We start from the raw sequence: 22,896 nt of genomic DNA on the forward strand, positions 1-22,896 counted from the left end.
TTATTATTATTATTATTATTATTATTATTATTATTATTATTATTACGCCATAAAACTGGCTTAGAGACTTGAAACTTAGGGTAGAGCTCAATTTGGGGAAAGTTTGACAAAGTATCAACCGAATTGGCCAAAGGGGGGCGCTATAGTGCAAAGGTGCTCGAGCCCCAGTAACCGTTGCTTACAGCTATATTTATTATTATTATTATTATTGTTATCAAACATTTCTAAATGCTATTCCTCTTAGATCTACATGCAGCGCTCTCACCACACACACACACACACACACACACACACACACACACACACTTGATTATTTTATAGCACATACATACACACACATTCTCTATACAACACTGATTGATTTTTAAGATAACTGCAACACCCAAGCCTTTCAAACCACATCATGTCGTCGATCACAGACAAGGACACTCTCTCTCCGACTCAGTTCTCGTTATCTAGCACACACACACACACACACACACACACACACCTCCTCATTACACTTTTGCAGACTTACACACGTTTAAAAAAATAGCTGCAAAACAGATGAACGTTATTCCTTTCATTTGATTATGTGCCGCGTTATTGTTTGTTCTATTCGGGAGACATGAGTTCAACATTCCAGTCTTGTCTACCTTTCTAAATACATACGACCCCTGGGGACGAACTTTCGATGCCGAATGCCATGACTGTATGAAAAGACGGTGAGCATGCACTTGGTTGAGCTGCAGACCTGCGTCACCTTTTTCAGTGATGGAGATGATGAGCTCTTCCACTGTGAAAACTGTTGCTTTGCCTCAGGGTTGTATCCGTACACCCAAGTTTTGTCACCGGTAATGATCGTCGACATGAACGCTGACGGAGTTCTTGGCAGAATTCAACGCAGTGTTTTTTCTGATCCTGGATCAGCAGCCTTTGGAGAAACATGGTAGCAACACGGCGCATGTTCAAATCACACGTGAGGATTGGAGGCCCTGGACTGTTCCACACCATGACAACAATGGCAGCATGATGTGGATTGTTCTCCAACGATCATCATGCACGAGTTGCCGAATGGTATCGTCATTTTTGGGGGTTCAGCTTGTTGACGGTGATCCTGATCTTTAGTCGTCTTCCAGTGATATTCTTCCTCTCTTGAAGCGTTTGTTCCACTCAAAACACCTTCAGCGCCTCGTTGCAGCATCGCCGTGACACTTACTGAATCATGTCGAACGTCTCTGTGACATGTGCCCAGTTTCACGCAGAATTTTTTACGTTTGCTCTCTTTTTTAAATTGCTGTCCATGATGAAATCGCAGACGTGGTAATGCACGTGGTCAGAATAGCACCAGTTGCACAGCTTTTCTCAGTGTTTTGGCACACTGACTTATGAAGGTTGGTGCTCCCTGTGACTGTGCAACTTTATTTAGTGTAGGAGATCAGGATGATATTGTTTTGTGTATAATTTTCAAGCATTAAACATGTTCAAGTTTGATCAAACGTTTAAAATCATAATATTTTTGCAAATGTGCTGCATTGAGACTTGTAATTTCTTGTGCTATTATTATTATTATTATTCCTTTTTTTTGTCACATTTTTCACAGCAAAAAAAAAAACCAGTGTGTTCGTATTTTAGGTTCCTCATCCATGCACTCGGTTTTACTGTAGTAGAATTTCACCCAGAACAGTGGCAAGGACAGTGGCACACATATTGCAACCTATTGCACCTAAAATGTCTTTGAAGTACAACAGTTATTAAATATCTCTCTTTTTCTCTGAACTCAACCATGTGCTTTTACAATATTAAAAAAGAGGTCAACGGACTCTGCTGTCACTCATGGAAAATAGTTTTCTGCAGAATATTACAAATAGTATGGTACTTTTATATTTGTACTTTTTACATTATCATCTCTTGTTGGTGGCATTTCTTTGTGGTTCTTGGATAAATCAGTATAATCTGAATAAATGATTAATGTGTTAAATGTTAGTCAGCACTTTTAAAGCATAAGTGAGTGTACTTTGTCTCTATGCTGGGAAACTTCTGACAGGGTGATTGGTCAGAAATAGTAAATGTATCAGTCGGGTCTTTGGGTGGTTTCGATGTTAGAGGGTCAAGAACAGGCTAAAGCCTGAACCATCAACATGTCATGTGAGGAATGGGTTTAGTCACCATTATTTTATTAAATTGGAAAGAACCTGGCTGTTTAAAGATAATGGTGGCAGATGACCTAAAGGTTGGTAAATAAAAAGGTGGGGGTTTCAAGGTTTTTAGAAGTAAGGTATATAAGAACTTTGCATCTGCTGAATAAAGTTCTTTCCTCTTTGACATCACAACCCTTGATTCTGAACTTAGTTTGTTCCTTCTGCTTGGCATTTTAACATTGTTATTTAATTTGTTTCTTTGTTGGTAATAGCAGAGCAATGACAGAACTTTCTACATGCTGTTTTACTTTTACTTTTCATCACATTTAAATCCACTGAAATGAGAGTAGGAGCAAATGTTCCTGGAGACCTGGGAATAGATTCCCCCCTCTGTATAATACACTGTGAGGATTGAGGATGTACCTCAGTGATGCTGGTGAACAGTCTCTAATACAGATTTTCCTGAAGGCATGGGAATAGTTTTTCCCGGCTGTGTTTTACAATATAGGTTTCTGAGAAATCATTGCATTCTGTTTTTATCAACATTTTTTAGTGTCCCAACATTTTTGGAATTGAGGCTCTACATCACAGTCATTATGTATAACATTATGCATAAATGCTTCCATTATATAAAGATCTTCTACACAGTCTTCTCTTTAAAAATGCCCATGGAGTCCCTATAGTACTACTTGTCAGCTAACTTATGTAAAAGCTAAAACACATTGTAAGCCTACTTTTAAAATCCCTTAAGAGAGTCACAATCAATGGTGAACAAGTGCCTGGAAGCCACAAGGTGACAAATTCTAAGAATATTTAGTATTGTTGCTATGGGGATAATATGAAGGCTGCATTAATATTTATAAATTTCTTTGCTTGTAGAGAACTGATGAGAAGTTAAAGTACATGCGACACTGTTCCTTACCCAATGCATAATGGCACATCTTGTGTTGTCTTTGTATGCGAGGTAAGCATGCATTAGATCAGATTGTAATAAATGTTATGTTTGCTTCAACTCATTCTTTTCCGTTTGCTGACAAATTTCTGAACTCCAGAAAAGACAATAAATCTTTAAAAAATGGCAGTGACCCTCGTACAGGAATCAGGGAAGTGCTGCTGATAAGATTTTTTATTTTTTTTTATCACAAAAGTTAATTTTTCACATTTGCAAGTTTATGAATTTTACTCCAGACATGTCCTGAGTGTATTATCACTCAATTTCAGTCCCATTTGGCTCCAGAGTTTTGTGAATGGTTTCCAATAGTATTGAATGGTGAGACCAGTTTCTGTTCTATTTTGATCCAGTCCAACTCAACATCAAGATCTAATTGTACTTATATAAGAATATAAGGATAAAAATGAAGAAAATAATTAACAGTATAACATATAAGTATATTAAAAGTATAGTATACAGTGAGTAAAATAAGTATTTGAACACGCTGCTATTTTGCAAGTTCTCCCACTTAGAAATCATGGAGGGGTCTGAAATTGTCATTGTAGGTGCATGTCCACTGTGAGAGACATAATCTAAAAAAAAAAAATCCAGAAATCACAATGTATGATTTTTAAACTATTTATTTGTATGATACAGCTGCAAATAAGTATTTGAACACCTGAGAAAGTCAATGTTAATATTTGGTACAGTAGCCTTTGTTTGCAATTACAGAGGTCAAACGTTTCCTGTAGTTTTTCACCAGGTTTGCACACACCGCAGGAGGGGTTTTGGCCCACTCCTCCACACAGATCAGACAAGGAATTTGGTTCCAGCTGTTTGTTACTCTCAAAAGTACAGACATAAATAAAAACCTATACAAGACACAACAGACATGACAAGACAAAAACAGACTATACAAGACAATACAGACAATACAGACAATGTAAGACAGTATAGACAGTGTGGGTAATAAATAGGGATACAGACCAGTAATGTACATAAAGTGTGGGAGTGCATGGTAGTGCAAATGACAGTATTGTGTGCCAGGTATGATGAGAGAGTTTACTATAAAACTTTGTACAGTATATAGAAGCAATAGTATATAGAAGCAATAGTTTGTGCAACATATACAGATAATGTGATGACTGACAGTTCTGTGCAGTACTCATAGATGTGAGCAGGAATATAATTATGGTCAGTTGTTAGTGAGGGTGATTGCTTGGGGAAAGAAACTGTTCCTGTGTCTGGCAGTTTTAGTGAGCAAAGTTCTGTAGCGCCTGCCAGAAGGGAGGAGCTGAAAGATGTTGTGTCCAGGGTGTGAAGGGTCATTAATGATTTTTCCTGCCCAGTTTCTGGTTCTGGTATGGTACAAGTCCTGGAGAGTGGGCAGGGGGGCACCAATGATTTTTTCTGCTGTTTTAACAGTTTTCTGCAGTCTGTTTCTGTCCTGTTTTGTTGCTGCTCCAAACCAGATGGTGATTGATGAGCACAGGACAGATTCAATGACTGCAGTGTAGAACTGTATCAACAGCTCCTGTGGCAGACTGTACTTCCTTAATTGCCTTAGAAAGTACATCCTCTGCTGGGCCTTTTTCAGAATCGAGTTTATGTTTGATTCCCATTTCAGGTCTTGGGAAATGGTAGTGCCCAGAAACTTGAAGTTCTCCACAGGTGACACAGGGATGTTCGTATAAAGGGAGAATAGCAGTGGGGAAAGGACACACCCTGAGGAGCACCAGTGCTGACTGTCCGAATACCGGAGGTAACACCTCCCAGTCTCACCTGTTGTTTCCTGCCTGTCAGGAAGCTGGTGATCCATTGACAGATGGCAGGGGGTATAGTAAGGTTTAGGAGTTTGGAGTGGAGGATTCCCGGAATTATTCTATTGAAAGCCGAACTAAAGTCAACAAACAAAATCCGGGCATATGTTCCTGGGCAGTCAAGGTGTTGCAGAATGTAGTTTAGCCCCATGTTGACTGTGTCATCCACCGATCTGTTTGCTCGGTATGCAAACTGTAGGGGATCCAGCAGCTGTTCTGTCACCTTCTTTAGATGGGCCAATACCAGCTTTTCAAAGGTCTTCATGACGACAGATGTCAGAGCGACAGGCCTGTAGTCATTCAGTCCAGTAATGGAGGGTTTCTTGGGGACTGGGATGATTGTGGAGAGATCAGATCTTCTCTCGATCAGTCAGGTTTCTGGCCTGTCGCTGAGAAACACGGAGTTTGAGCTCCCTCCAAAGATTCTCTATTGGGTTTAGGTCTGGAGACTGGCTAGGCCATGCCAGAACCTTGATATGCTTCTTACAGAGCCACTCCTTGGTTATCCTGGCTGTGTGCTTCGGGTCATTGTCATGTTGGAAGACCCAGCCTCGACCCATCTAATTTAGGATAATAAATGTAGTGGAGGTGGACATTTTAAAGGCAGACTAACAGGTCTTTGAGGGTCAGAATTCTAGCTGATAGACAGGTGTTCAAATACTTATTTTCACCTGTATCATACAAATAAATAGTTTAAAAATCATATATTGTGATTTCTGGATTTTTTTTTTTTAGATTATGTCTCTCACAGTGGACATGTACCTACGATGACAATTTCAGAACCCTCCATGATTTCTAAGTGGGAGAACTTGCAAAATAGCAGGGTGTTCAAATACTTATTTTCCTCACTGTAACTAAAAAGTATGAAAATAAGGTTAAGAATAATATTATATATGTGTGTATACACACACACACACAAATTGTCCAGACATCTCTCCCACCCCAGTGTTTGGGCCATCTTGAAGGGGAATCCAAGTCCCCCTTTATCCCCTTGGGAAAATAATTTAATTATCTTTTAAAAATCTTTTTCCTTCCAATAGAAAATCCTTGATAATCTTATCATATCTATTAAAAATAGAGCATCGGTAGGAGAATGCTGAGGATGGAGCCACCAGGAGGGAGGAAAAGAGGAAGACCAAGCAGGTGGTTTATGGATGTGGTGAGAGAAGATATGCAGGTAGCTGTCTGAAAGAGGCAGATGTAGAGGACAGGGGGTATGGAGACGGATGATCCCCTGTGGTGATCCCTAATGGGAGAAGCCAAAAAAGAAGAAGATGGTCATCTCTTGAAAATAGAGTCTGGGATGTTCACAGGTATCATTATTGATATATAATTAAACTTTGGAGCAACAACCATTTTAACCATTTTCACCTTACCCCACAGAAATAGTTTCAATCGTTCCCATTTGTCCACATTGTTTTATTTTGACAACAGTGGGTCATAATTTAACACCATTATGTTATCCAAATTCTGAGTTAGCTTAACCCCAAGATACTTCATACCCTCTGGAATCCATTTAAAGCGAAATTGAGTCACTATATGTGAATGACTAGTTCTAGACATTGGCATAGCCTCAGATTTCTCATTTTATATCCTTACACATTAGAATGTAACTGAATAATTCTCATTAATGGAAGTAAAGATTTGAGAGGGTCGTGAGATAACAACAAAATACTGTCTGCATACAGCATGAACTTGTTCCATCCCCTCCTCCACCCTACTTACTCCTATAATATTTGGGTCTGCCCTGAACATAACGGCCAAAGGGTCTAAAACTATTATGAATAATAACAGAGACAATGGGCATGCCTGACGAGTGCTCCTTGAGATTGTAAAGAATAGAGAAATTATACCATTTGTCACCACTGACGCTCTTTGATCTTTATTTAATAAATTAACTCAAGACCTGAAAATATGACCAAACCCAAAATTCGACATGGTTAAGAAGCCCCACTCCATCCTGTCAAAAGCCTTTTCACCATCTAAGGATATAGCTGCGATCAGAGTGTTCTCTTAATAGTTTAGCATCATCAAATGAATTAGCCTTCTCACATTACCGGCTGCTGACATTCCCCTGATGAAGCCCACTCGGTCCTTGTGAATTATACTCGGTAGAACCTTGTCCAACCGTGAAATTAAAAGTTTTGCCAACACCTTACAGTCCACGTTGATAAAGCTTACTGACCTCAAATTAGCAGGGTCAGATAAATCACGATCCTTTTTAGGCACAGTATCATCAGTGCTTTTTTACATAAAAGTACTAAGTAGGGCATCAATTTCAAAAACCTCTATATTCACTCCTGTTAAAATTGGGGCCAATATGTCAACATACATTTTGTAGTATTCTGTTGGAAATCCATCTGCCGCTGGCGATTTGCCAGACTTCATATAGGTAAGTGCAGCTTTGACCTCTTCTGTGTAATGGGATGGTCTAGAGACCCTGATTATGAAACATCCAGTTTAGGTAACTTTATATTAGAAAAGAATTGTTTCAGTTTTCCTTCATCCGAGCTACCTGAAGATGTATATAACTGTTTATAGAAACCCTGAAAAACCTAATATATTTTCTTTGTCAGTGAGGCCATAGTATTCCCTTTCTAAATAGTGTCTATAACGTTAGCAGCATTTTGTTGTTTTTATTGTCTGGGAAGGAGTTTGTCCACTTTTTCACCTCCTTCATAAAATCAGGTCCGTAGTCTAAATAATGCATATTCGGTCTTTTTATTATATATATCATGTAACTGAAATATGTATTTGCAAATATCCTGATATAAATCATTAGAGTAATAACTAGGAAGTTCCTTCTCCAGTGTACAAATTGCTGCTTTCAAGTTCTTAACAAATTCTCTTCCTTCCTTTTTTCACTTTTCTGCTTGAGCAATAACTTTTCCCTTTAATACATGCCTTTAAGGCCTCTCATACCAACGCCAACCTATCAGCACTTCCAAAGTTTCATTTGTGCCAAAACCCTCATCCTGTAACCATGCAGTGTTTAGGTGCCACCTTCTCTTTCTACCAGCTCCTCTGTTTAGAACTATATCCAATTTCACAGTCACATGGTCTGATAAGGCTACTGCTTTAATTTTACAATCTACAACTCTAGAACTTCTTCTTCTTCTTTCTACTTCTCCCATTAGGGGTTGCCACAGCAGATCATCCGTCTCCATACCACCCTGTCCTCTACATCTGTCTCTGTCAACCCAACTACCTGCATGTCTTCCCAACTTCTCTCACCACATCCAAAAACCTCCTCCTTGGTCTTCCTCTTTTCTTCTTTCCTGGTGGCTCCATCCTCAGCATTCTCCTACCGATATACCCCATGTCCCTGCTCTGAACATGTCCAAACCATCTCAATCACACCTCCTTTACCTTGAATCTACAACTTGAACAGGAATAGAAAAAATCCATTCAAGAAAGTTTTACCAGGCGCCAATGCCAAAACATTTCCAAGTAACTTTTCAAGGTAAGCGACACACACACACACACACACACACACACACACACACACACACACACACACACACACACACACGGCCATCCACTTTCTTGCATTGCTCCTTGGTTTAATCCTAATGCTCACATGCTCACTCTAGGAACTTTGGCACTGGACAAGGATCATCTTGAGCACTCTGACAAGTTGCAGCTATTGAGCCTCATAGTCAGCAAGCTGTGTGTATTCTGACATGTGCTGCAAAAGCTCTGCCCAGCACTTCTGTGGGATTGAACCAGATGGGCTAGCCTTCACTCATCACATGCATCAGGGGGCTTCATCATTAAGCCGTCACAATGGGAACCTTGTCACTCAGATCCTTACACATGCTCAATTTACCTGCTTCCAACACACTGCCTGATATATTCCAACCTTCACTGGTGTTACTGTAACGAGATAAATCAGATTTTGTGAATGGATAAATGATTATTTATCTCTAAACAGTTGTAATGTATTTCAGTAATCTGGGTCAGTTATATGTCAACTCAAGTGATCCGGTGTTTACACCTGGATCAGAAATGGGACATTTATTTATTTTTTATTTTTTCAATCTTCCATAAAAGTGTAATAATAGCTTCATTTTATTGGCCTCTTCACTGCTCTATGCTTTTACAGTGAAACTAGCAACAGATACGTCTAATATAATGTAGTCATAATTCTCACATTTCTTTGTCCTAAACATACTTTGCACCATTTCAGTGAGGATTTAAAATTGTTTATGATCATTCAGATTGCCTGTGATGTGTTGCTCGGTATACAGTATATTAAAGACCAGACCTTGGTTAACTAGGACACGGTACAGCCACACTGTTATTATTTTATATGTTTTTCTATAATATTTATGTCTGAAAATTGTAAGATTTGTTTTGCATTTCAGTAGATTTATTATACATATTTTAAATAATGGTTTCAAATGGTACAGTATAAATAACATTACATTACATTTGCTAATAATAATGATAAAAAAAGACTTTGTCCTTTATATATTTAATCGTAGTTTGTCTTTGTGACAGCAGGGATGTAGTCAAGCATCAGTTGAGGAGGAAATGCTCCAGATGCATTATACAGTAAATCATCACACTGTAATATACAGGAGGGAACATCATTCTCAGGTCTCCAGGATAATCAGTTTTTCTGTTTGCACAGTGTAAGAGACTGTTTTACAGCATCACTGTGATGCATTAAGAATCTTTACAATGTTATTTTGTAGAGGATATTGTTTACAGGTCTCAAAGAAAATCTGTTTTCAGCAGAATGTAGTAATAATAATAATAATAATAATAATAATAATAATAATAATAATGTTTATGGACTTTAAAAGTATTTATTTAACTGCAAAGTATCTAGCATCTAGTTATCAAAAAACTTTTAGTATACCTTATGTTGATGGAAATTAAATAATAACAATATAGAAATATAGCAATAAAGCCTTTATTAATGAGAAATTAATTGTAATAATGAAATTAGTAATCAAAATTATTGTCAGACATTTTGTACCCTGCAAAATACTTTTAATGTTTTGTAGCAGTCACAATTAAACACACACACACACACACACACACATTTTATATATGTATATGTGTGTGTGTGTGTGTGTGTGTGTATATATATGTATAGAGAGATAGATAGAGAGATAGATATAACTTAATATCATTGATTATTGATAATGATTGAGAGATTAATTGATGATAATAAAACTCATTAGATTCGTCAGTAGCGCGTAATGAACCGCGACCGCGCGCGCGCACAGCGCACTCGAGTACGCGTCGGTGTCCGCGCATGCGCACTGGTAGGTGAAACGAGGGAGCAGAATTGTTCGGAACACCGGCGTTCAGCTCTGATCCTGTGCGTCCCTCTGTCCCCGCGAATGATGATTTAACGACACCTCGTGTCTCTTTCTCCAGGATCAGGTTCTCGAGCCTTGGCTGTTGTTTAGCGAGTAAATCCGGGTCCTTACGATTTCCCCGCAGCTCTAGGAGTAGTCTCGGTGTTATTTTGGAGAAGATGTCCGTGGTGGGATTCGACGTTGGTTTCTTGAACTGCTACATCGCGGTGGCGCGAGCAGGAGGCATCGAGACCGTGGCGAATGAATACAGCGACCGGTGCACACCGTGAGTACACATAGTGGAGGAGGAGGGTAGAGAGAGACTATTTATCACCCTTCTTCCACACCATCACCGCCAGAACCCATCTCCATCCACAGCCTCGTGTCTGTGTGTAATTCATTCATGGTGGACGCGGAGTTGGGGTGGGGGGAAGAGAAGGTGATGCCGGGGCCGAATCCCAAATGACCCCGTACGCATCATGTAGTGCACTAGGTAGGGTGGGGAAAGCTTATTGCGCTAGTGTGCGTGTGTAGCGCTTTGCTAGTCATTTGGAACGCGGCCCCGTTAGCATGCACTGCTAGTCAGGCGGGCTAGGTTAGCTGCCTAGCCTTCAGTGTGTGTGTGTGTGTGTGTGTGTGTGTGTGTGTGTGTGTGTGTGTGCTCAAATCCAAAATGTTAGTTTACTGATTCGGTCGTGGTGCTGCATAGAAATGATTCAACATATTCATATAAATATTTGAGATTACTTAGAATGGGGAGTTTGTTTAAAAAGGAAATAAGCTAAGACTGTTACCTTGAAGGAGATGTTTCTAGAAATTTCTCCACACCTGACAACTGAACTAGCCCTGTCTGTCTGCCCGCCCGCCTGTCTGTCTGTCTGCCTGCCCGCCTGTCTGTGCGTCTGTCTGTCTGCCTGCCTGCCCGTCTGTCTGTCTGTCTGTCTGCCCGCCTTTGTTCACTACACCTGCCTCCTTATTTTATCATTTTTAAGCATTTATAAGGCGTATAAAGCGCTTTACAATATATAATCATCTAATTACCTGCAAATAATACAATTATTTACATTTTTATTGACTTAGATTATAATTAATTAATATAATTTGTCATTTAAGCCTTTGGTATTTTATTCCAATATTATTTATATATATATATATATATATATATATATATATATATATATATATATATACACACACACATACATACATATACATACACACATGTTAATATTATTTGTGTATACCATTTATTTATTTTATATATATATATATATATATATATATATATATATATATATATATATATATATATATATACACACACACACACACTAACACCTCTTATATATATATATATATATATATATATATATATATATATATATATATATAATGAGAGAGGTGTTAGTGTAATATCATAATTACAAAATAATTGCAATTATTGATATTTATCCAGAAATAAAACACAATTTAACCTCTAGATAAAAAAAATATCCTTTGTAATCTCTTCTATGGAAATCCCTCCATCCTGTTGTTCAGTTTTCATGTCTATGAAATTTTGCAGTAATCTGATATTTTATTCGGTTGCTTTTTCTCAGTACCATGTGCAGATATCAGAGCTCAAAATAACGGAGCTGCTTGACAGGGCAGGTTCTTCAGAGGTCAGAGCGATTATACTTTATACCACGTCGCTGCTGAAATCTAACGTCCGGTTGACTTTAGTGCTGAAGATTTCCTACAGTATTTCTGGCTTTTAACGACTCGAACAAGTCCAATCATCAACGAATCTGATACAAAACAGAATGAAAATTTGCAAGGAGAAAATGTAGGGTGACTTTTTTTATAGGAGTTTTTTTATTTTTTTAAGGAGTCTCCAGTGTGAGCACCTTGTAACAGTTTTCAGTCTCGTGTTCTAGAAGGTGCCTCATCTATTAGAAATTGACTGACAGATTCATTAATACGCTGTGGGAGAATGGACTTTAATTTAATTAGATTCTCTTTCTGATTAGTCATGTTTTTAAACTTTCCAATCACCAATAGTAGGTCCCTTTGAGGTTTGTGCTGCCAGTCGACCTCTTTTTTTTTTTTTTTTCCTCCACCCAAACTGCTGCAGCGTAACTCTCGGAGGAAAACTCTCTCGATTGGTTCATTCCACTGAGAGTGACAGAAGAGAGAGACAGAGAGGATGAACAGTTTCACTTTCTGCCCATTGCTCTTCAGCTCTTCATCAAAACCATTTATTCATTCAATTGTGGATCTAAAAAACAGAAGCCAGGACGTCACACTGTTAATGTCGGTTTATCAGCCCTGTTATTTTACTCTTAGACTGAAGTGTATGAGAGCAGAATTGTATCATTGAGTCTTATAAAGGCATAGCGAACCAGTACCAGGAGAAACACTGGACGCGAGGAATCAGAGACACGGAGGTGCTCCGTTATTGGAAATTAATCAACGTCAGGGTTTTGTAATGCAGCCCGATATGAAGAATTATTACCCATTATATAGTATTTTATTTCCAAGCATCACTTATTCTCTAATTAAATTTTTATTTTTTTTTCCATCATTCAGGCTTAGAAGATTTGTGACGTGTAACAAATTTTTACTGTAACTTCTTTTCTTTTCTAAATTTTAGAGCATGCGTGTCATTCGGACCAAGAAATCGCTCCATCGGTGCGGCCGCAAAAAGCCAGGTACATGATCAAACGGGGTTCATAATAAACGTGTCTGTATTGGTGTTCTCCTCTGATAAAGCTTCTATGTATTGTTATGGAATTAAAGCTTAAAATCTCTTCCTCACTTTAAAACCCAGGTGGTGACTAATTGTAAGAACACCGTCCAGGGATTCAAGCATTTCCATGGCCGCGCTTTCTCCGACCCGTTTGTTCAGAATATGAAATCCAGCCTGGTTTATGAGCTTTCGCAGATGCCGACGGGAACGACGGGAATTAAGGTGAGAGATGTTGGGAGTTGTTTTGATGTTATTTTATTTATTCGGTAGGCGATTTTAACTCGAGCGATCCACAATGTTATATTAAAGACGTAAATGTGAGGTGTGGAATGAGGATCACTGACAAACCAGTCAGACTGTGAATGATACAGTTTAGGAAAGTCCTGTCACACCAATAACAATAAACAGTAATAATGAGAAACAGGTTTTACCCTCCAAGGTACCACCTAGATATACATGTACCAACACACCCGGTCAGAAGGAGAGAGCTGAAGGTGTTTCTGTATTAATATTCACATGCTTTTGGAGAAGCTGAGACTTCAGGCTTTCCCTGAAGCGTGTGTAGAAACATGTAGAACAAAACTGTAATTTATAAGAGTTATTTTTCCTCTGCTACTGATGCCAAGTTCAGATCGAATTCCTTCAGCGTGTGCATCGCTCTATGATTGTTTTAGTCCCTCAACAATTTCTTTTTGAGTCATTCTCCAAAGTTGATCATTTTGACAGACTTTGCTTTCGGTGCATCTGTTCTCAGGTTACGTACATGGAGGAGGAGAAGGTGTTCAGTATTGAGCAGATTACAGCCATGCTTCTCACCAAACTGAAAGAGACCGCCGAGAGCGCTCTGAAGAAGCCTGTGGCTGACTGCGTCATTTCAGTGAGTTCTGTCCATTTCTTTCCATCAGCAAATAGAGCTGCATGACAGATCATGAAGCTGGACTTCTGATTGGAATGTTGCAAGTTCAAATCTCAGCACCACCAAACGACTTCAACTGGGTTCTTGGGGGGTGCTGTAAACCCACAAACTGCTCATTGTACATATGATCTAATTGTAGGTTGCCCTGGATAAAGGGCGTCTGCCAAATTCTGTGGATGTAAATAATAATTGGCAGAAATGTGAATTTGCTCAGGATTTGAATCATGATAATGTCTCGTAGTTCTGTTGAGTTTGTAATGAACATTGGTCTTTTATTGACCTTGTATATTTGTAAGCTTACATTCCTTCAAAATGTATATTTGGTTTCCAGTGTTTAAACAGTATCTGGATTTCTCTTGTACTTTAATCAGACTTGTGTGCACTTTTCCTTAAAATAATGATCAAAGTCATTCAAATTAAAGTTGAATAAATATCTCAATTTAATATCTAAATAGGGGTTTTGTAAAAATATGGACAGGATTTAACAAATGACGAGCGACCGTGTGAAATGCAAATCGCACCGCTCATTAAATGTGTATACAAATAGCAATATGGAAAAACAGCTAAATTTATCTCTGGTGTCGGACATGACGAGTCTCCAGAACATCTACAGTCTCTCAAGAATATATTACCTCTGGTGATGCTCATGAACAGAACTTTGTAACACATCACTGTAAAACCTCTCATAGGTGAGCAGTCTGGTTAGAATCCGATGACTGTGATGGCCATAGCATATGTTCTCCTCAATTCCTTTAATGAAACCTTATGGTCCATTAATGGAGGCACCCTGGAATAGTCAATTAACAACAGAAAATAAATGTTTGACTATGGGATTAGAGCGAAAAAATGTCAAAAGTTTTGACCTGGTTGTCACAAAGTTTAAATTTTAAAAACATTTTTAAAGGTGTTTTGTTTTTTTGTTTTTTTTTACTAAAGTATTTACTGCTCATATTTGCTATCACATATTTAAGTCGTGTCTGTGATGTTTTTAAGGTTCCTTGCTACTACACGGATGCTGAGAGGAGGTCAGTCATAGATGCAGCTCAGATCGCTGGACTCAACTGTTTGAGGCTCATGAATGAAACATCAGCCGGTAAATTAAGCCTCAGTTACCCTACGTGTTTTTCACTTTTTCCTTAAGCGGACGAGGAACAAATGAAATGTCTGTCTGTCCCCGCAGTGGCTCTGGCGTATGGGATCTACAAGCAGGACCTGCCAGCCCCAGAGGAGAAGCCCAGGATTGTGGTATTCGTGGATCTTGGTCATTCAGGCTACCAGGTTTCGGTGTGTGCCTTCAACAAGGGCAAGCTCAAGGTGTGTATCATATTCAGAACACTTTCTGTGGTTTTGAATAGAAATGTGAAATGTGGCACCGTGACATCTTTTTTCTTTCTTTTGCTTTCAGTTGCTCGCTACAGCGTTTGACGCACAGTTGGGAGGGAAAGACTTTGACGAGGCGCTCGTGAACCATTTCTGTGAAGAGTTTGGGAAGAAGTACAAGCTGGATGTAAAGACCAAGCCCAGGGCTCTGGTTCGCCTCTACCAGGAGTGTGAGAAGCTCAAAAAGCTAATGAGCGCCAACTCTTCTGACCTGCCTCTTAATATTGAGTGTTTCATGAATGACATTGATGTCTCTGGACGTCTCAACAGGTAAACTAAAAATCACAGAACATTCTGTTTAGAGATCCAGTAAATAAATACATTCCTAACAGTGTCTGTGATAAATGGTGAAGTACGATTTACATTTAGACTCATGACATTTGGTAGATGTGCTTATCCAAAACAATCAACAAAAGAGCTTAGAAGCTTATAATACTGGTTCATTAGGACATTAATAACACCATTAGTTCATAGCTCTGCTCAGAGAGAATGTAACATTCATATAGACAGCAGTCTAGCTGTAGGGGATGCTTATAAACCACTTATGAAGAAGTTGTTTTATGGTCAACATCTAATACATACAGTATATGGATAGAAGTTTGTGGACACTTGACTATAAGATTCCTATGTTCTTCTTGAACATCCCATTCCACTCTTCTGGAAAGATGTTTTACTGAATTTTGGAGTGTGGTGGTGGTGATTTGTGCTTATTCGGCCAATAGAGTGTTATTAAAGTCAGGGGTGCAGTCACGTTAATCTCAAAGGTGTTCAGTAGGGTTCAGATCTTCCGCTCCAACCGATGAAACGGGTTTAGGTCTCCTAGTTGAAGTTAAGTAAGAATGTAATACCACATCTGAAGACATTCTCTACAACTAGGTGCCTAATAAATGGCCGGTGTGTTTGAGTATGTTCTGAACTATTGGTGTCTACATCCTTGTGTTCCTGCAGAGGCCAGTTTGAAGAGATGTGTGCTGACCTTCTGGCCAAAGTGGAGCCTCCACTGTGCAGTATAATGGAACAAGCCAGTAAGTAGCAGTAGTCTGGTTCTCTCTCTAATTACTTTTAAAGTTATAACACATTTTTCTGATCTCATATTCTGTCTGCGCCCATCACTATAGACCTGAAGCTTGAGGACATTTACAGCGTAGAAATAGTGGGAGGTGCTTCAAGAATACCAGCCGTCAAAGAGCGAATCAGCAAATTCTTTGGGAAGGAACTGAGCACGACCCTGAATGCAGATGAAGCCGTGGCTAGAGGATGTGCCCTTCAGGTCTGGCAGCACTCGACATCCTGTGATATTTCATCTGAAGCGCTGCATTAAGCCTTTATCAGCGCCGTTCTTAATGGGGAAACGGAGAAGTTAGTGCCAGGGGGAACATTTACAGAGTGCAGAGAATAGAATGATAAGATTTAAGTCCTATTTAGCAATCACAGCGGGTAAAATTATGGACTCTTATTGCATCTGTGTAAGATTGATCTTCTCATAAAGTGCCGTCTTTCCGCAGTGTGCAATTCTGTCTCCTGCCTTTAAAGTCCGAGAGTTTTCCATAACAGATGTTGTCCCTTATCCAATCTCTTTGAAATGGAGCTTGGCAGCAGAGGATGGTGTGAGGTGCGAGCTTCACATGCGAATCTTATAATTAAAGTTCTCTTTAATCATAAAGGACGTTTACTTCATAATAATTAGTTTTTGTTTTTTAGTGAATGCGAGGTGTTCCAGAAGAACCATGCAGCCCCATTCTCTAAAGTGCTAACCTTCTACCGGAAAGAACCCTTCTCTCTGGAAGCTTACTACAACAGTCCTAAAGAGCTTCCCTACCCTGATCCTACAATAGGTAAGTAATAAACACAGCACAGACTTGATTTATTGTTTTATTTTTGAGTTAGTTAGTTGAATCAAAACTAAACATGTTGCATCTATTCACCAGGGCAATACTTGATCCAGAAGGTGGTACCACAAGCCACGGGTGAGAACTCTAAAGTGAAGGTGAAAGTGAGGATAAACATCCACGGCATCTTCAGTGTTTCCAGCGCTTCGCTGGTGGAGGTGTTGAAGAACGAGGAATCCGAAGAGCCCATGGACACAGAACAGGCTACAGCACCAAGTCCAGAGAAGGAAGAAGAGGTGCAGCACCATTATACATTATTCATTCCTTGTTGGTGTGTGTGTGTGTGTGTGTGTGTGTGTGTGTGTGTGTGTGTGTGTGTGTGTGTGTGTGTGTGTGTGTGTGTGTGTGTGTGTGTGTGTGTGTGTGTGTGTGTGTGGTTAATGCAGTTAAAAACATGCGCTCTACACCCACATTGGTTCCCCCAACCCTTAATAAAGCCAATGTGAATGAAGATATCTCATGGAGGGTGTTTTAGCTGGATATCTGCTGTCTTAGCTTTGTTTCTGCTTCTTTATCAAGCTCATTTGACACATCCTGGCCTAAATACATGTTTGTCGTTCATCATATTTTGACTCTCAAGTGGCTTGAAAATTCCAGTTTTAAAATATTTGCTAAAAAATGTATTATGTAGAACCTTATTTGCATTGTATTTGATTACATGTTGGTCATGTACCTACATGCCTATTATGTTTAAACCTATTTTTTTTACACTTTACAGAACAAAATGCAGGTGGATGAAGATCAGCAGAAAGCTCAGGATGATGGAGAGAAGGAAGATGGAGAGAAGAAGGCAGAGACGGAGGAGATGGAGGTAAAAGATTATTAATGCCTTTCTTCCCACTTTCCTCACACAATAAATAAACTGTTCTCTCTGCTATTCAGACCCTCAGGGTTGCAATCGTCTTCTGACTAATTGTTGTTTTCTCTTTATTCAGACATCACCAGAGGAAGGCAAGCAGGAAAAGAAGGCAGATCAGCCTCCACAAGCTAAAAAGGCTAAAGTCAAGACAAAGGTCCTGGATCTACCGATTGAAAACAACCCACAGTGGCAGTTAGCGATCGAAATGCTCAATCTGTTTGTGGAAAATGAAGTAAGGCTTTTTAGCAATTAATTAGTTATACAGTATCTCACAAAAGTGTGTACACCCCTCACATTTCAGGAACCATTTTAGTATCTTCTGAAGGGAGAATACTGTAGAAATGAAACTGTCCTCTGAAAATAACTCGACATACAGCCACCCTGTAAACGTGTTAAAACTGTGTCCAAAAGTGTCAATATTTTGTGTGAGCACAATTATCATCTAGCACTTAATACTCCTGGGCTTGGAATTCACCAGAGCTGCACAGGTTGTTGCTGGGATCTTCTTTCACGCCTTCATATTGACATCACGGAGCTGCTGGATGTTACATACATGGCGCTTCTTTACCTTCCGCTTGAGGAGCCTCACAGGTGCTCAATAGGGTTCAGGTCTAAAGATATACTTGGCCACTCCATCACCTTCAGCTTCCTCAGAAAGGCAGTTGTCTGCCTGGCGGTTTGTTTATTATGTTAAAAAACTGCAATCTGCCCAGTTTCTGAAGGGAGGGCGTCATGTTCTGCTTCAGAATGTCACAGTGCATGTTGAAATCCAGGTTTTCCTTAATGACCCGCAGCTCCCCAGGACCAGCAGCACTCATGCAGCCCCAGACCATGATGTTACCTCCACCATGCTTGACTGTAGGCAAGACACCATTTTCTTGGTCCTCCTCACCAGGGTGTCACCACACATGCTGGACAACATCTGAGCCAAACAAGTTCATCTTAGTCTCATCAGATCACAGGACATGGTTCCAGTAATTCATGCTCTTGGACAGGTCGTCTTCAGTGAACTGTTTGTGACTTTTTTTGATGAAGAAAAAAAAAAAAGAATAAGATTGTTCTATATAGGTGTAAGTTTGTCCCTAATGAGCAAGGAAAGAAAAACTCTCCTAGACAGCATAAGGAAGAAACATTGAGAAGAACCAGACTCAAGAGGAAACCCACCCTCATCTGGGTTGCACCGAATGTCCATTTATTACAGCTAAACAATGTTAAGGTGTGCAGTGATGTGATTAAATGCAAACTGTAGTCCTGAGTCTGTGTAGCAGACTGTTGACATTAACTACAGTCCAAATCCACCCCCAAAGCTCAAAGTGGCCTCCAATCAAAGAGAACACCATCCAGAGGCAGACCTGGACGAAGCAGGCACGAAGAGGACTTCTTTGATGGACCCTTGCGAGACCTGTTCCGAGTGGAACCCGCTTTGGAAAACCTTTGTATGACCCTGATCACTGTACTGTAACTCAGTTTGAGGGTGTTACTGATCTTCTTATAGCCTCTGTGATCTTTGTGGAGAGCAACAATTCTAATTCTCAGATCCCCAGAAAGTCTTTACCATGAGGTGCCATGATGAACATCAAGTGGTCAGTCTGAGAGAACTTTACTCAAAGCACCAAATTCTAACTGCTCTAATACAAGATACACACATTTGTATTATCCTGTCAAGCAGACAAACATAAACAATAGGATGTGGCTTTGCACGGTTACACGACGTCCAGCTGTTATCATTAAGGGTCCACTCACTTTTGTTGCCAGTTATTTAGACAATCATCAGTATTGAGTCATTTTCAGAGGACAGTAAATATATACTGATATACAAGCTGCACATTGACTACTTTAATATATATCAAGTTTCATTTCTATTATATTGTCCCTTGAGAAGATACTAAAATGTGTGCTGAAATATGTAGGGTGTACTTACTTTTGTGAGGTAAAGTTAAAGGGCTTTTGGGATGTACAGGTTGTAATTTATTATTTTCCAAATAGGGAAAAATGATCATGCAGGACAAACTGGAAAAAGAACGAAACGATGCGAAGAACAACCTGGAGGAGTACGTGTATGAAATGAGGGACAAACTGCACGGGATGTTCGAGAAGTTCATCAATGAAAGTGTGAGTTTAAAGCTGAAAAACACTGAAGTTTAACTGTAAGTTTAGACCAGAGAGATTATCATGAACCAGATCAGATGTTTTAGGAGGAATTAGACTAAATCTTTTTTTCAGAGGTTAGGTCTACGATCTTCTGTTGCTTTCAAGGTTGCGGTCAACTTATGGCTATGTGAGAAAATTAGACAAATCTGATGACTGATCATCATTTAGTAATTATTTATTTATAAGATGTGCAATCATATGCAGAGCCCTGATCTCAGTTTTAACTGTATCGTGAGGTGGTTAATACCTGTCTGTGCACCTGGTTTTGGTTATGACTTTATTCAGAAGAAACCCAAATTATATTCATCTCTGGAGAAAAGGTGCAAGAAATGAGTGGTTTAGTTTATACAGATTTAATGTTGACATTTTAATCCTGTAACTTGTAGTTCATAACCCTAATCCTAGACCAACACTAAACCAAATATAACCGTCTTAAACCGTAGGCCAACTCCATCCTAAGTCTTAGTCTAAACCCTGGTTTAAACCTATTCTATCCCTGATCCCACTCTCAACTCAGTCCAAACTTAGACCAACTTTAGCCCTAGTGCAACGATGAAACAAAAACAACCATAGTCCAAGTCTAACCCTAGTCCAGTCCTAGTCTTAGTCCAATCCTAGTCTTAGTCCAATCCTAACCATTCTTCAAGTCTAACACACAAGAAGTCTAAAGACATTGTCCCAAGGCAGCCTTATAGAGGTTATAAAATGTGAATCTACAAGTTTGCCTTATAGTTTATCCTAATGAGTGAGCAAGTGGCAGAGAAAAACTCCCCAAGACTTCATTTGGAAGAAACCTTGAGAGGAACCAGACCCCCATAAGCAACCCATCCTCATCTGGGTGGCAACGAATGTCTATTTGTTACAGTTCCATCACTGTTGAGGTGTACTGAGCCGTTATGGGTCCTTTAAATGCAGAACTGTTCATGTAACTTGCAGTCCTAAGTCGTTATAGCAGACTGTTTATATTAATTACAGTCCAAATGAATCCTCCTTATTCACGAGTTGCTCAGTAACTTCATGGATTTGGTTTGTTCCTATTCATTTTTTATGCTGTTTGTCTTTTTGGCACAGGACAGGGACACACTCTCATTAAAACTGGAGGACACAGAGAACTGGCTGTATGAAGATGGAGAGGACCAACCTAAACAAGTGTACATCGACAAACTTGATGAATTAAAGGTAACTGTGTTGTGGAGTTGGGGTGTATTGAAAATGTTTTTTATTAAACAAATGTTCTGAAATTGTTTTGTCCTGTTTATAGAAATTGGGCCAACCAATTCAAGACAGATACACAGAGTCTGAGGAGCGACCAAAAGCTTTTGATGAACTAGGAAAGCAGCTTCAGCAGTACATGAAGATCATAGAGGCCTTCAAGATGAAGGTATGTGATTTGATTTACTGCAAATTTGTGTGTATGTATGTATTTATTTATATATTTTTATCTTATAAATGATTTCACCTTGAAGGAGGAGCAGTATGATCATCTGGATGAGGCTGAAATTAAAAAAGTTGATAAGATGGTGAGTGAAGTTATGATCTGGATGAACAGCAAAATGAACCAGCAGAGCAAACAGAGTCTCACCGCGGATCCAGTGGTGAAAGCTGCAGAGATAACAGCAAAAACGAGGGTGAGTCCCCATCACATGACCTCTGCTAACTGGCTAGCACATGCCAGCCACTTCAAAACACATGAAGCCATCTTTGTGAACTGCTTCTCTACAGCAGATCGTACCACATTTACAGGAACGTGAGCTTACATATGGCAGTTAGGCTGGTAAATATATAAATCACTAACACGTTAATAGCGTGTTAACGCAAATTCATTTTAAAGTCACAAATTTTATTAACGTGCTATTTGATGCAGCTCACATTTCTGTTTGACCATTTTTATTAAAAAAATTGAAATAAATAAATATGAAAGAGGCGAAATTAAAAACTTCAAATATATATATATACACACACACACGGCAGGTGGTGAATGAGCTCAAGTCAAATTAATAATCAAATTTCTGTTCTCCAGGAGCTGTTTTCCAGTTGCAATCCCATCGTGACCAAACCCAAGCCTAAAGTAGAAGTGCCAAAAGACGAAAAACCAGCAGAACAGAATGGACCAGTCAGCGGGCAGGAGAACCCCGAGGCTGAGCCCAGTGCCAATGACAAAGCACAGACGGACGGGACAGAAGGTGCTGAATCTAAACCCCACATGGATCTCGACTAAGAGGACCGTGAGGTTTCCCAGTCGCTGTTCCAGTCATTCCATCTTCCCTGCCATGGGGATTTTTTTGACAGTCAGAATCATTAGTGGCTAAATGGTGCATGTCCTTTTTCTTTAATACAAAAAAAAAAAAGTATAAATACAGCATAATGCAATAAAATTGTGCATTGCCAGCCATGCTGTGTGCGCATATGACTGAGTATATGTTATGTATTCTAAAATTATTTGGGTCTGTGGCAACTGTTAAGTTTTAATAAATATGGACTTTAAATTGTCAGCTTGTGTGTTGTGTTTTTTTGGAACTGATGCCTGGCTCTAAATGACGTGATGTGATGTGGCGCACGGTAGCTGTGTTTTGTGTTCGACATTAACGCTGATGTAGAGACACTCGTTAATATTTTCATTGGGACAGTTACAGTATTATTTCCGTTCAAAGACAAAAGGTGGTCACTCGCTTCAAGTCGGACCAGTCATCAAAACAAATTGCACCCTGGCAAATATGAAGGATGAGTGAAATATGTGGAAATCTTATGTAATCTTATGTAGACAGATGGACAGGTAGGTAAGTGAAT

General features: G+C 39.3%; 1 protein-coding gene across 1 annotated transcript; it reads left to right on the top strand.

Annotated features, from left to right (window-relative positions):
- The first annotated feature begins 10,029 nt into the window (after nt 1–10,029).
- hspa4b (heat shock protein 4b) lies at nt 10,030–22,601 on the top strand. The gene is made up of 19 exons (XM_046859898.1): nt 10,030–10,472; nt 12,819–12,876; nt 12,996–13,136; nt 13,669–13,791; nt 14,824–14,923; nt 15,011–15,144; nt 15,236–15,480; nt 16,159–16,235; nt 16,329–16,480; nt 16,716–16,822; nt 16,912–17,045; nt 17,139–17,335; nt 17,818–17,910; nt 18,035–18,190; nt 19,945–20,070; nt 21,181–21,288; nt 21,371–21,490; nt 21,576–21,737; nt 22,130–22,601. The coding sequence occupies exons 1-19, from the start codon at nt 10,366–10,368 to the stop codon at nt 22,325–22,327; spliced, it is 2,538 nt and encodes an 845-aa protein (XP_046715854.1). The 5' UTR covers nt 10,030–10,365; the 3' UTR covers nt 22,328–22,601.
- The last annotated feature ends 295 nt before the right edge of the window (nt 22,602–22,896 follow it).

The sequence above is a fragment of the Silurus meridionalis genome, chromosome 10 (assembly GCF_014805685.1).
Source record: "Silurus meridionalis isolate SWU-2019-XX chromosome 10, ASM1480568v1, whole genome shotgun sequence".
Classification (NCBI taxonomy): Eukaryota; Metazoa; Chordata; class Actinopteri; order Siluriformes; family Siluridae; genus Silurus; species Silurus meridionalis.

Excerpts from the sequence above, each read along its gene's own strand:
- hspa4b (XM_046859898.1), top strand. The coding sequence starts at position 10,366 with ATGTCCGTGGTGGGATTCGACGTTGGTTTCTTGAACTGCTACATCGCG. Across the intron at positions 12,877-12,995 it reads GTGCGGCCGCAAAAAGCCAG|GTGGTGACTAATTGTAAGAA; the intron begins GTACATGATCAA and ends TTTAAAACCCAG. Across the intron at positions 21,491-21,575 it reads TAGAGGCCTTCAAGATGAAG|GAGGAGCAGTATGATCATCT; the intron begins GTATGTGATTTG and ends TTCACCTTGAAG.